The sequence below is a fragment of the Melospiza georgiana genome, chromosome 4, assembly GCF_028018845.1.
Source record: "Melospiza georgiana isolate bMelGeo1 chromosome 4, bMelGeo1.pri, whole genome shotgun sequence".
Lineage (NCBI taxonomy): Eukaryota > Metazoa > Chordata > Aves > Passeriformes > Passerellidae > Melospiza > Melospiza georgiana.
In genome coordinates, this window is record NC_080433.1 from 6,246,122 (window position 1) to 6,259,669 (window position 13,548).

At 41.0% G+C, this 13,548-nt stretch overlaps 1 protein-coding gene across 8 annotated transcripts in view; it reads left to right on the plus strand.

Moving 5' to 3' along the window:
* Positions 1 to 13,548, plus strand: part of CELF2 (CUGBP Elav-like family member 2) — a 553,419-nt gene that overhangs the window by 459,763 nt on the left and 80,108 nt on the right. For all 8 annotated transcript variants that reach the window (XM_058022005.1, XM_058022001.1, XM_058021998.1 and 5 more), the window contains one exon: positions 13,187 to 13,235. In XM_058022005.1, the coding sequence (XP_057877988.1) occupies positions 13,187 to 13,235 (49 nt within the window). The remainder of the gene's footprint in view (positions 1 to 13,186; positions 13,236 to 13,548) is intronic.

Here is a 13,548-nt window from a genome sequence, read left to right on the forward strand (position 1 = left end):
TGGCATTAAAGCAGTCTGCAGTCAATCCCAGCTCTCACCCCATTGTAACTCAGAGATGGTCTATCTGCCATCAGGGGTGGGGGATATGCAAGCAGGGCTTAAAATAAGGAACTTTGCTGTGCAAATGGAATTTACAATGTATCAGGGAATCACATTAATACACTGCCTCAGTCGTTCATCCTAGGAATGCTCACCCATTCCCACTTGCAACCATTACAAGTTGCAGTGAGTGGAAATTTTCTCTTCTGAAGGAGAGACACAGGGAAAAAGCAGAGAAAGAAATGAAAAAAGAACCTTGTGTCTGAAAGGAATAATTAAAAGTCTGTAATGATCTCTAAGAAAGTATGAATAGAGGCTTATCACTGATTTCAAGATAGAGAACACAGGATTGTGAGTTGAAGAAAGTAAGATTGTGGAAAATAAGACACTTATCAGAGGATAAGATTAGTTTTAAACTAAAAACTTTGAGTGACCTGGTGTAGTGGAAGGTGCCCCTGCCCGTGGCAGGGAATGACATGAGCCAAACCATTCTATGATCCTATGAACTGAAAATCTGGTACCTTTACAACTGAAGCTCCTGATTCCACCATGAGAACACAACACTCCGTGTTCCTTACTGCTGCCAGGATCACTCAGAGGGATTGCAGCCTCATGCAGAGATGTGAGGGATATGACACCTTTATCTTTCCATTCAGCTGTGAATGGCTCAAATGATTGAAGGGAGTTTTTTTCCTAGGCCATCACTTGAGCAAGTATCCACCAGACAGTAACTAATACTATTTTGTGGCAAATTCTGACAGTACCTTAGAGGAAAATTTGCTGTGTTATTATACAGTATATTCATTTCAAATATTGCAGAGAATACAGAGGAGGATAAGTGCTGTTGTGGGAGCACCTCACCCAGCATCCACAGCAGCATCCATGAAGATGGTGCATTTATTTCCTCCACTGCCCAAATGCCAGTGACAAATAGGAATTATTTTGGTTGTACACAGAACCAGGGATTTTACCATCTTAAGAGGTGAAATAAAGCTTAGATCGAGTATCACAAAAAAATACCCAGCTCAATTAGAATAATCTTCTAAAGGCTACAAAGTTAAATCCCAGTCCTTACGGGTGTTTGGGGTAGGAAAGTATTAGAAAATATGGGATAGGCAGTAATCCTGTATTGGCATTAAGTCATTCGAGATGAGCTGCTGGATTTTTTCATCTCTCATTTCTCTGACCGCTAAGAAGTGAAAGAAATTGCTATGCTGGGTAAATATAGAATCCTCCTGTTTGTACAAAAATATATGATTAACCAAAAAGAAAGGTCTTGCTAAGTAAGAGCTACAGTCAGTCCAGGTGCTGTACTTATGCACTTGTGTCTGGAGGGCTCTAGGGGTTGCTCAGGCAGATGTGTCCCTTGCCTCTTGTGATCCTGGTCATTTTGCAAAGAATTACATGGATTTATCCCAGTTTAGAAGTGGCCTGATAGCTGACAGCCCTCATTGTCTGCCACTTGTCTTCCTCCCTGTTGACATGAGAGCCAAAAATAGGGGGTGTGACATGGGGAAAATTTCTTTTCTGCGCCCATTCCTCCTTCCCTGTGCTTTCCTTGCCTTCTGCTATAGCTTCACTGACACTGCAACAGCCCTCAGGCTGCATTAGCCTCTCTCAGAAAAGTAGCATATGCCAAGAAACCAGGAGTTCAAGACTTCCCAGTAGCTCTAAATGCTAGCTTTGGAGCAGGTAGGATGAAAGATGTGAGAGTTTTTAGCTCAGTTGGGTTTATCAGAGGACCTTTCTGGTAGTTCTCAGTGGCCTCCAGCTGTTCCACCTGAAGCCATCCCTGCAAAGAGATTTCCTTGACCTTTAGGTGAGTTGCACATAAAGATGTTACTCATGGGGCATAGACAGAGAAATTTCCTAATTGAGTACAGCAGCAGTAAAGAATTAAGTAAAAGAACACAAGTTTTCTCATACTGATGCTTACACCCGCTAAATGAAGCATTGTTACTTTTTCTCAAAAGAATCAAGGGGCCCAGTCTCTGGACACAGGCATTGAGGTTCATGCTTGGGATCAGATGCTGGTTTGGAGCTCTGCAGATGGGTGGAGGCAGGTTGATTTTGGCTTTACTCTTCCTAGCACTGTCCCTTTTACTAATGAAATCTTAATCACAGCTTGGTCCAAGCACCACAGCCAGCTGGAACTGGACTCATTCTTCAAAAATATGTGTTTCTGCTAATGTTGTCCATTCATTTTTTGTTTTGCTTTCCAAAACACCTATTGACAGAAATATTCAAATGCGCTGGAATTCCAGAAGATTAGCATTATAAATATATAGTGCTTGTTTAGTTTGAACACAAACCACTTTCCTTACCCCCAAGAAAGCAGTGGCAGAGTACCTTAGCTACAGAGATGCTAAAAAATTTAAGAGAATGAGTTCATATGAAGGGTGGTTAAAAATAACATGGTTGCTCAACGTGACTCTTACTGGTATTTGCAACTGTATGTATACACAGCCAGACTCATATTTTCATGTGGACAGTGTGTGTTTGTGTGTACTTGTGGCTGGAGACTTGTGGCAGTATTGTTCTGTTTTCATAGATGGATGGAATATCGAGCTATCTTTTTCATTCTCTCTCCACAGCCAGATTATTTTGCCAGGGCAGACTATTGGCATAACACTGAGTGTCTGGATGCTGATACTGGATAGTCGTGGAAAATTCCTGTAACTTCAGCTCATGGAGAGCTTAAATAGAATTTATGAGCCATATCCTCATTTGGCGTAAAATATTATGGCTCCGCTGGTTCAACAATAAAACTGTACTACTTACCCCAGCTGATCTCAGTCAGGAGAGCAGGATTTTTGACATCTTAATTCAAAACCTCTTTTCTACCTGAATGCTTTGTCTATTCCCTGCAATATTTAGAGGCATGCATGTTGACAAGTAGTTTGGGGCTCACATCTGACCTTTGGAGAAATCTGGATTGGTCTCTCTTTGGTAACAGAGAGGAGTTTGACTGCCTGTCTGCCTTCTGGGGAGGAGGGAATTGTGAATCAAGACATGTATTCTGGACTCAGAACTTCTCTGTACCTTTGCTAAAGTGAAAAGTGAAAATGGCAGCGGCCCCACATCATCAGGGCCAACTTTTTCTATATATTGTACTCTTTGCTCTAATTTAAAAGGTAGAATTTCAATAGATTTTATAATTTTGATGCTTTTGGGGCTTATTTTAGACTTACCTCAATCACACTTTTTAGCTATAAGATGTTCTTGCTGGTACATTGTAATGCAAATAGGAGAGCTTTCCAACAGAACTTTAAAAAAGCTTTACATTAAAAAAAATCCCATAGCCTAGAATCTGAGTTTTGTACAAAATAATAGACTCTAGTTTCTGTCAGAAGAGGAGCCCAAGAGCGTTGTTGAATCAAGGTGACCTTCCATGCTGCAGAAAGAGCCAGGCAGAAGATCCACTTTGCAAATGAACAGAAAAATCTGTGATGTGAAACTGGGAGAGTGGCTGAGGCTGGTTTCACTCTTACTGAGTGAAAGTAAAAAATTAAGAAGATAAGTGTAGATGAGATAACACTGTGAAAGAAACAGGGGATCCCCTGACTATGGTTTCTTGCCTTTCTGAAATGTTGCTGTCGCTAGTCATTCCTTTTAAAGGGTTATCTCCTGAATTCCAGCTTGGCAAAGGTAGAGGATATTGATGACCATAATCACATGGTGTTTTCCCAGAGCTTAGTTCACAGAGGACAACAAGCAAACACAGAACAGAGTAAGTCTTTAAATAAAACTCCTGCAAAACAAGCATTTTATATCCTGGTCACTTTGGCCTCTCTAAGAAGTGAGGTTGTGTTTTGCATTACAACAGCCATTGCATGTTTTTTAAAACCTATGATTTAAACTAAATTTCTTCGCAGTCATTGGTAGCCTGAAAGAAAAGTTTTTCTTTTTTTAGGTTGGGGCTGGGTTTTTAGTAAAGAAGAAGGACAGAGTAGAGAATTGCTTTGTTTTCTTAACAAATTTCTAAAAATTATTCTAGAAGTTGATGTGGAATCAGAGGGATTTATGTAGAAAGTGAGGGGTTTCCTGTGGACCAGGCTTGAGCATTAGCACCCTAAAATGGTGACCGCAGACTGAGCTACTTGAATATTTCCATTTGGCAGCAGGAAAGGTCTTTTTTAAAATGGGGACTTCTTCTCTAGCTTTCACAGATTCTGAGAAGGGCAAAATTCCCTAAATATGCTCTCAGGAGTCCGTGCTCCCTAAGTGGGGAATCTGGGAGAAAAGTGAAATCTGACTTTGCGGACTACTGAAGAAAGAACATCTCTGCTTTGATTCTCCTTTTAAGATGGTTGAGGGACCTCTGTCATTCCCATGGGAAGACTTTACGCAGAAGATGACTTAATAGGTAGCATGTTTTGGCTTTACTCTGGCTCTGTTTTCCAAATACTAATATGGGAGGAGGAGGTGTTCTTAGATTTGAAGGGAAAGTACTCCCTTTAAAGTCTCAACCTCCTGTTGACTTCTGGAAACAAACGCCCAACTGGGGAGATGGAAGAAAGTACATCTTCAGAACACTTGAGTCATGTCCAGTGGGACACTGACTGGAAGGTTTGTGTCATGCTGGGAATTGAGTCCTGCCATCTTAGGTCATGCTGGCCAAATCCACCCAATGCACAGCGAGGCTGCATTAGTTATTAGCTGACATCCCAAAGCCACAACAGCTTGGATGGCATTTGGTTCCTCCAGCAGCCCTGGATCACTTCTTCGGGTTCTTATGTCACCTCTCAAATAGGGTAGCCAGGGAGTAATATTGTAAAAATAACCCTGCTTCTGTGGAGTACACCAGCTAAATAATGTCTTACCTACATTTGAAGATAAAAAGACAAGATTTTGGCTTGTTAGACTTTGTGGAATAACTCCAGGTGCATCACATGGAGCCTCTCTGCCTTTTTCCCACCTTCTTCCTTTCTGCTGCAGGGAGCCAGCAGCAGTGAGTACCTGGCAGGGGTGTTGGGAGAGGAATCAATTGGAGCGTGAGGAGCTCAGGCTCTGGTGCAGTGCGGACAGCTCGGCTCCCTCCCCCTGGATCCTCATTCCAGGCCGTGCCGAGCTTCCCTGCACGGCGCTGGGCAAGGCGCCGCCGAGCCGCGCTCTGTTTCCACCCACAAACCTGGGCAGAGGCTTTTGCCCCCGGCAATCACCTTGGATGTCAGGGCAATCCTTGGGAGGTAAACCCCAGCCAATTAATGTCACAGGGAGACTTCAGTTATCTCCCCACCCCGTTGACACGCAAACTTCAATTGGCAAAATGTCAACAGAAGTTATTGCTGCTGCCGATGAGATGGATAGCTCTTGCTGTTAAAATAATATCTGATGTTTTGCTCAGATGTCTAATGGGTTTGCTTTTTAAGCATGGATGATGCAAAATATCCCCAAGGCATTATTCCCAACAAGTTATAGAATCCCACTTAATGTCTATTTTTAGGATTGAATAGGTTCTGTAAAGGCTCATTTGTTTGAAGAAAAGATAGTTAATAACTTTGCTTTCCATGTGATTTTGAAGAGACAATTTTTGGCCGTACCTCCCCTTCTTTATCTCCGCTTTATTTGGCTTGCCTGTGCCCTGGAGTTGTTGCCATTAGTGTGGGAGGTAAGAAATTAAGGAATTAAATAAATGGAGGAGAACTGCTAAAAGAGCAACAGTAGCTGTTTGTACACTAGGAAGTGGTCACTTCTAAGATAGCCAACTTTTTAATCTCTATCTGAGGGTACAACATTTAAAAGAAACTGAGTGCTACTGCCTAATTAGTAAATGTATGGGAGGAAGAGCAGGATGTGGGGGGTGACTGGGGAAGGGATCAGTAGATGAAGAATTATTGATGATGATAATAATAATAATGATATTTTGTTATTATTTTAAAGCACAACATTGTTTTCAGTCTCCCTAACTAATGTTTAATTTAACTTGAATTTAAACCACAGAGTGTAGTGGATTGCAAATAACTGAGTTGGAAAGCTTCCAAAAGCCATTGAATTTCAGTGGTTTTAGTGTTCTCCGGTAAAACATCTTGTTTTAAGCAAGCTATATGCTTGTTTCTGTGCTCTAAATAGAAAATAATGATGTTATGCATTACCGCATGAACTATATTTGGCACCCAGCAGCAATATTCATTTTCTCTTGCTTCTCCCTTTTCCTCCTCCCTTCCCCCCTCTCCCTCTCTGTCTCTCCAAAAAAAGCATGTATATATGTCTGACAGTAATCTAGGAGGCCAAGTAACAGCTCACATTCTTATACTACTAAAATTGTATGAATGCCTAACACAGCTTAAATCCCTTAAATTGGGATTTATGAAAGGATGACAGCAAACAATCTTCTAGCTATGCCATCTCTCAGGCAGTTACAGCAACTGCTTTACATTTATTTGTGAGAATCTAAGTGATAAATGCACATTTTCCCTCCTTTCATCCGTAAATAAGCAACGGTGAATGACTTCAACCAATACTGGGAATCCAAAGCTCTGCCTGTGCTGGTGAAGCCAGCAGGAGCATGGTGTGGGTATATTTTGGGGGAATAAAATGAGCTACACACTGTTCCCACTGGACTGTATGGACAAGGATATCCTGTTTGGAGTGGAAGGAGGAGTATAGCTGTGCAAATGCAAGCTGTGCCACACCACTTATTTTAAGATCCAGAGAGCAGTCCTTTGCCTCTATTATTCACTAGTATTTATTTGGCCCTGGAGATTATCTCCAGTTCCCAGAGAAGTTCCCAAAGTACTAGCCAGATATTGACTGCGTAATTCAAGTTAGTTTGACCCTAGAGGAGTCATTCTAAACAGTTCCTTTCGATAGGAAAATACACCTCCTTCTCTTCTGGGAAACTCATATTACTTGTGAGTCACAAGGGTTTAAAAAAGCAAAACCAGCTGGCAATGAAATGATGTGAGAAATGAGCATTCAAGAGCTCCTCTGAAAGATCCTATGGAAAAACTGGGGAGCTAAAAGGTGAAATGAGGAGTGGGGTGGGGGGTATAAAGGTATCTGCACATAATAGTCCATTGCTGAAAAGCAATGGTCTCTAAAGACATTGAAAATCATTTAATTCTCTGGTGCTTATGGAGTATTTTCTCTTCTTCCTCCAATCTTCTGGTAGGTCAATACATTCCCTCCTGACTTCCAGACTCAGTAGAGGTTCTCAGAAACCTGGCTGGTCTTGTTTTTTTCTTTGGACTACTGGTCTAATTAAACTGCACTCACTAATTGGATCAGAAGAAAGCTTTGAATTAATTTCCAGACCAGAGTTAGGCAAATAATATCATTTTTTCCCACTTGTTTCCATGCTGGTACCCCTTTAGGTGCTTTTCTTCTGAGCTCTTAGCCTGTCTCTGCTGCTCCTTTTAATATTTCCTTCCCCTTCAATTTTCCTATTGATTCCCAAAGTCTCAGTATTTATAATCCTTCACCCAAAAAGAAAATTAGGGTTTAATTAAGGTCTAATGTCTCTTCTTCTCTATCCCACATTCTCTCTTGACATTTTACAGTTCTGAGATGTAGAAAATACTAAAGTCCCATTTGGCTTCAACAGTGATTAGTGCTAGCAAGAAGCAAGTCCCAAAGTGCTAGAAATGACAAGATACGTGCAAGCTGTCATCATTTAACCCTATTGCTTTTTGTTTGGTTTGGTAGTTACCAAAGTAACCTGAGTTCTTCAAATTTACCCTTTGCCTGGGGGGAGGTTTAGCTCCATTTTGTGTGGTGTTTCTCTGTGATGTGGTCTATGAGGGTGACGGGTAAGGGACAAACTGAGTTGGGTCATGGCTAGAAACTTCTAGGCAGGGCAGATGGAAGGGAGGATGGGGACAGGTCTGAAAAGGACTAAAAGCTCTAGAAGTCTGCTGGTGGCTTTAAAGGATTAAAGAAAGATGAACACAGGAGTGGTAAGGAGTGAGGAGTCATAGATAGCGTTCTCCTCACACAATCCCTCAGCTCTGATGGTGAAAAGTCACATTCTGCTTAACTTCAGAGGACTTTCAGGAGGTGGTCTTTGCCATGCTGAGCAGGGTGAAGGTGCAGACAGGTCTGATGGCCATTCAGAGTCCTTTCTTGCCAAGAGGTTATTCTTCCTCAAGGCACGAGAAGTAACAGGAGCAAGGCATGTGCATCCACAGTGGCAGAAATGGACAACAAAAGCTGCTAACAGATGTAGTAATCATGTATGAAGGTGCTTTTGCAATAGACCATAAAAATAAAAAAAAAAAAAAGATTTTTCAGTCTAGGTGGCCAGAATTTCAGAGATGCTGAGGATATCCAAATTTCACAGACTCAACACAGCTGCAGCAAAATGAGCCATCAGCTCCTTCATCTTCACTGAAAGGCACCTCCTGCTTTTAATCACCAAAGTCCTGTGTAAGACTGACATACTGATGTGTAACATCTTAAAGCAGCCAATACAGACCACTTCCAGTGCCAACTGCCTCCTCCTACAAACCTTGCTTCACGCACAGAAATTGCTGCTCGCAGGAAGTCTTTAGCCTGCCCAGAATATCTGAATGCCCATTTCTCTTCAGAAAATTGATAGAAAGCAGGTGTCCAAAAGCCTTTCCAGCAAATATATTGACAGCTCTGAAATGTGATTTAAGCAGTTGCTGTTGATGCAGTGGTGACTTGGAATGTGCCAACCCCATGCTCATCCATGCCTGGAGACAGTTCTTACCCATTCACCCCTGACACCTCAGGCTTAAGATTACACCTGATTTGAAGCATCCCCTGACTAAACAAAACAAACCACAAGCTGATCGCCTTGTGCAACGTGCAACCACACAATAGTAATCACAGCTAATGACTCTGCTAAATGCTAGACTGCACACACCTCCTTGTTTGGTGTTTGTTTTGTATACAGAAGGTAACATCGACTGAATAACGAGGATGCCAAGTTACAGATGGGGTTGTGGAATCATATTTGACAGCCGATTAGAGTAATCTGACAGAAATGATGACTTAATCACCACGACAGACTCCAAATTCCCAGATAGAATTCCACCCAGGTTAATCTAATTTCCCTGCAATATTTTTGCCAGAAATAGACTCTTAGCCGGCTTGTTTTCTCCCATGCAGATGTCACATGGCTTTGACAAGAATGTAAATAGGTACTGCTATTTTTGTTGAAAAGATGACTTTGAGGCTCTAAAGCTGGAGAGGTGGCATGCCTTTGAGATGCATTGAGTTGCTTTGCTGTGGTTTTTTTCTCTAATGACGTTATGTTTACATACAGCAAGATGTACTCAGGAAAAAGAGGGGGGAAAAAAGATGTAACTATTCCACTGTAATTCTAGGCCTTGGCTTGGTCCTGCTGCTGCCCTGGACATAGCCAGCAGCCAGATTCTCATTAATTTCAGGGAGATTTTTAGGGTTGCATGTTTGACAACTGTTTCTTTGCCTTTTTGATTCCCGTGGACTCCCTCAGCATCCCTGCTTGGGATGCGCCCAAGGAGAGGCAGTGACGTTCCTGGCCCCGAGCTTTGGGTGGCCTCTGTGACAGCACAAGCAGCAGTGAAGCCCCCACTTTACTGCCAGCACTGCCACGAGGCACTGGCAACCTTGGGCAAGAGGCATTTGCCTGCTCTCAGCTGTCAAACAGCGACATGGTGTGTTTTGGGGTGGACACAGAGCACCTGTAGAAGGGCAGGTCATGCCCTGCTTGCTGCACAAGTGTGTTCAGTAGAACTCTCTGTAATACTGATGAGGAGAGGTTGTCCCTCACAGCCCATACTCCAGCCTGGGTTTGATGGCCCCATGCACAGTGCTTGCCAGGGGAAGCTGCCCATGCTCAGAAAGAACTTGCCTGAGTGCTGTGTTGTTCCCGTTTATTGTGTGTGCCGAGCACGGGATGATGTTCAAGGTAATAAATTACTTGCTGAGGTTATTTTTCTTGTTCTTGCCTCTTTATTAATTGTAAGTGTGCATTCATAAATACTGTATTTTCATAAGCAAAGCTTTCTGCAAGAAAAGAAGGAAATGTTTCCTGTTGTTCTGTGTGACAACATGACATACTGAGAAATCACTTACCTTGAGATCCATAAGTGATGTATAGTTACAATAACAGCTTCCTGATAAGATGGGAAATCCTTCATTTCAGTAGATGACATGAATCTAGTGAGTGGCATCTAATTTGAAACAGTTTTATATCATCTGTAATTTTTTTGGAGGGCCTGGGAAAGCACAGCTATTTTATTATTTTATAGCCTGCAGTTATACAAGAGAGATAAAAACAAATGGATTATTTTGTCTTTTGTTCATTGTAGAGTGAAAGGATAGTACCTATTTAACTTTTGTCTCTGCCCCTTTAATTTTCTTATTCACTACACACTTCTTTGAGAGTCATTCTTTTCTTTTCTTTTTTACACCTACCTTTAAATATTTTATGGGTAGAGAGCTTATAATATGTATTGTCACGGCAGTTGTCTCTAGAGGTCAGCAATGAGTTTAATAATGAGATGCGAACCAGTGACTCTGTAAAACCCATTTCAGGTTATAAATGGCATGTTTTATTGAATCTAGTGTTAAAGGTTGTTAACGTATCAATTGGTGATGGTCAGGGTTAAACAAGCTTCAACATGAGCCCTCTCATGTTAGGAAACTGTCAGTAAGGTATTTTTCCACTTTCCTCTTTGCTGAAACCAGGTTTGTGTATCACATCCATTTTTTCTGGGGATATTCTGCAGTTTAAACTCTCCAGGCCTGAGCTGGATCTTTTATTGGTTTTGCACAGATATAATTTTAAGCACAATGGCATCACTCCCAAATTCAGCCTGATGGTGTGAAGAAGACCATGAGTTTTTAGCAGGAACTTTTGAAATCAAGTCAAAACCTATTTGAAGCATCATGTTAAGTCTTGCCTCTTGGTTTGTGAATGTACCAGATTACTGAGTTAATGAATTTGGGGTAATGATGTGTGACTGAAGAGGATGACTTTGGATATGCAGTAAATGTGCTTGTCAGGTAACACTGATCTTTATGTTGTGATCATGGGCTGCAAAAATAACTTCTTCACGTGAATTTGGTCTCAAGTTGATTTCTCTGTTTTGGGCAGTTTGAAAAGTGAGTGGTTTTTTATGTTGTTAGAATAGCCTTTATTCAAAATATCTCCTCTTAGGGGCACATAAACACATCTGTAAAGAGCAATTGATTCCCTGTCTACAAAAGGCCTGAAATTGGGCTGGGTTTTTCTCTTATATCCTGCATATTCCTGAATTTTCAATACTTATCATTCTTCCCTCTATTTTCTCACCACTCCATTGCTCCTCAGAGACCTCAGTAACCTGCAACAGCTTCGTGGAGCAAGTTAGACCCTTTTTCTTCTTTCTGTTTTTACTTGCTGAGCGGACATGCTGCCTCACATTCCCACAAATTTTAAGTCTCCTGCAGTGCCCAATGTATTGTTGATGTCAGGAAAAACCTTAAGCACTAAAGAAGACAGAGAACGATAGAACTTCCCTTTTTTCTATAAAACTGATTTAATAAGAGTGGTAGCAGGCAAGTGCTGGGCCATTAAAGTCCATTTAGGAAACAAATGATTTAAAGAGAGCAGAATTGTTAAAACTAAAGAAAATTTATGCATCCTGACCACTACATTTACATTGTGGCTTTGCCTTTCCCTAGGACACACTGGGGAGTTGTGCAAGCAGCACAGGGAATACAGTGATTTGCAAGGCCAGGGAGCATTCTGGACTTTTAATAAATCTAACAGAAACATTCACAGCAATATTTTACATTTTCTGAAGAATCCAGCAACTTTTTCCCTGGTGGTTATGTTACGTCACCAAAAGCAATGCAGACATGGGTTTCTGTGCAGCTTTGAAAGCATATTTGATATGGGGGCATGGATGTTCTCTCCTGCTCAGCTGTTTTTGTTTCCCAGAGTTTGTCATAACAATCTTTTATTAGGAAAATGGAATTGCCTCTGACATTTTCAGGCAATGCACAGCTGTGCTGCACTGAAAAATGATAGAAAAGTAGAAAAATCATACATTTTTTTCACCTGTTCACCTGAATTGGTAAGGAATTGCTGAGGAGAGAAAAGGCAGTGGCCCTGCTGCTGCTGTAAGGTTTGTGCAATCAAATCCCAGTAACTGTGCAGAGTCCAAGAAAGAAAATAAAAATGGGGGGTGTTTTGCAAGCTTAAACATCTCCCACATTGAATCTCAATGTGAGGTCAGTTCTGGAGGCCTTTGAGAAGCTGCAATAAAATTTCCCTGAACACACCACAGTGGCCACAAGGGCTGGCTATCACCAATGTCCTGCGGAAAACTCTGATCGTGAGGGAGCTGAACTGCTGTGGTGTTATTATCCCTGAAAGAATAAAAACAGCATTTGTGGAAATTTTATTGGAGCTATCAACAATTCAGTGTGGAAGCAGTGTCATTTAGTAGGGAAAGCTGAGGACACAGCAGCCCAAGTGTGCCAAGGTGGGATGTTCAGCACAGAACGCTGCAGACAGGAGCTGGCTTCCTTTGCAGTAAGAGGGACATGAATGGAGAAAGAGGTTGAAAAGAAAAAAGGATTTGGAATTTTTATGGAAGCCAGAATTGTTATGTGTTGTGGAAGCTTTATGAATGAATGTGTAATGGACTCTAAAAGAAAAACATGAGATACTAAACAATTATAGGAAGCTATTTTAGGAATCAAGATCTCTTCTTCTTCAGTCCTAAAAGAATGAGCACAGTTTTTTTTTAATTACAAGCAAAGTTCATTTGTCAAACTCAACTCCTCTGAGTACATTTGAAATGCTTGCTAGTTCTTAAATTACTTGAAAATTACATCTTGGTTTTGGCAGTGGTTGAGCTCAAGGAAAAAAAAGTTGGTAAAACAGAAACCAAGCATGCCATAAACTAATGAGGGCTGTAACTTTAGAGGTCTTTTGAAACTAGATACAGCAAATTAAAGATTTATATGAGTCCTATGGGCCCAATGATCTTTTTTTTTTAAACTTCCTCATTATAAAATATTCCTTTACCCTTTTATTTTTTCTTATAAGTCTATAATACAGTGTTTTTCTGAACTGATATAATTTCAACATGTTTAATATTAAAATGTGTCTCTTTTTCACCCTTCATTAATTTTAAAAACATCACTCTTGATTTTTTATGACTATCCAACCTGCCTTACTCTCTTTCATTTTTGTTTTTAGATGCATCATCCTATTCAGATGAAACCTGCAGATAGTGAAAAGTCAAATGGTATGTGTTCAATTTATTTTTACTTAATTGTGTCTTTCTCTAAACTAAAGCACAACATTGTACAGTTTTTGCTTTGCTCCTTTTGTGGTGAAAATAATAGGCAGTTTCCCTACACCTGACATGCTGGGAAGGTGTTGAGCTGCTCTGAACTCCCTTTTATCTTCTGTTTTAAAGAAGGAAGGAAATGTCCTCAGAAACGGGTCTTCCTTGTACCTGCTGTATGTCATGACCTACCTCACTGCATACATCCTTCCCTTGGGTTCTCCTAACAGTGAGGTATTGTGGGAGCACCTGAGATTGATAAGATGGAGAT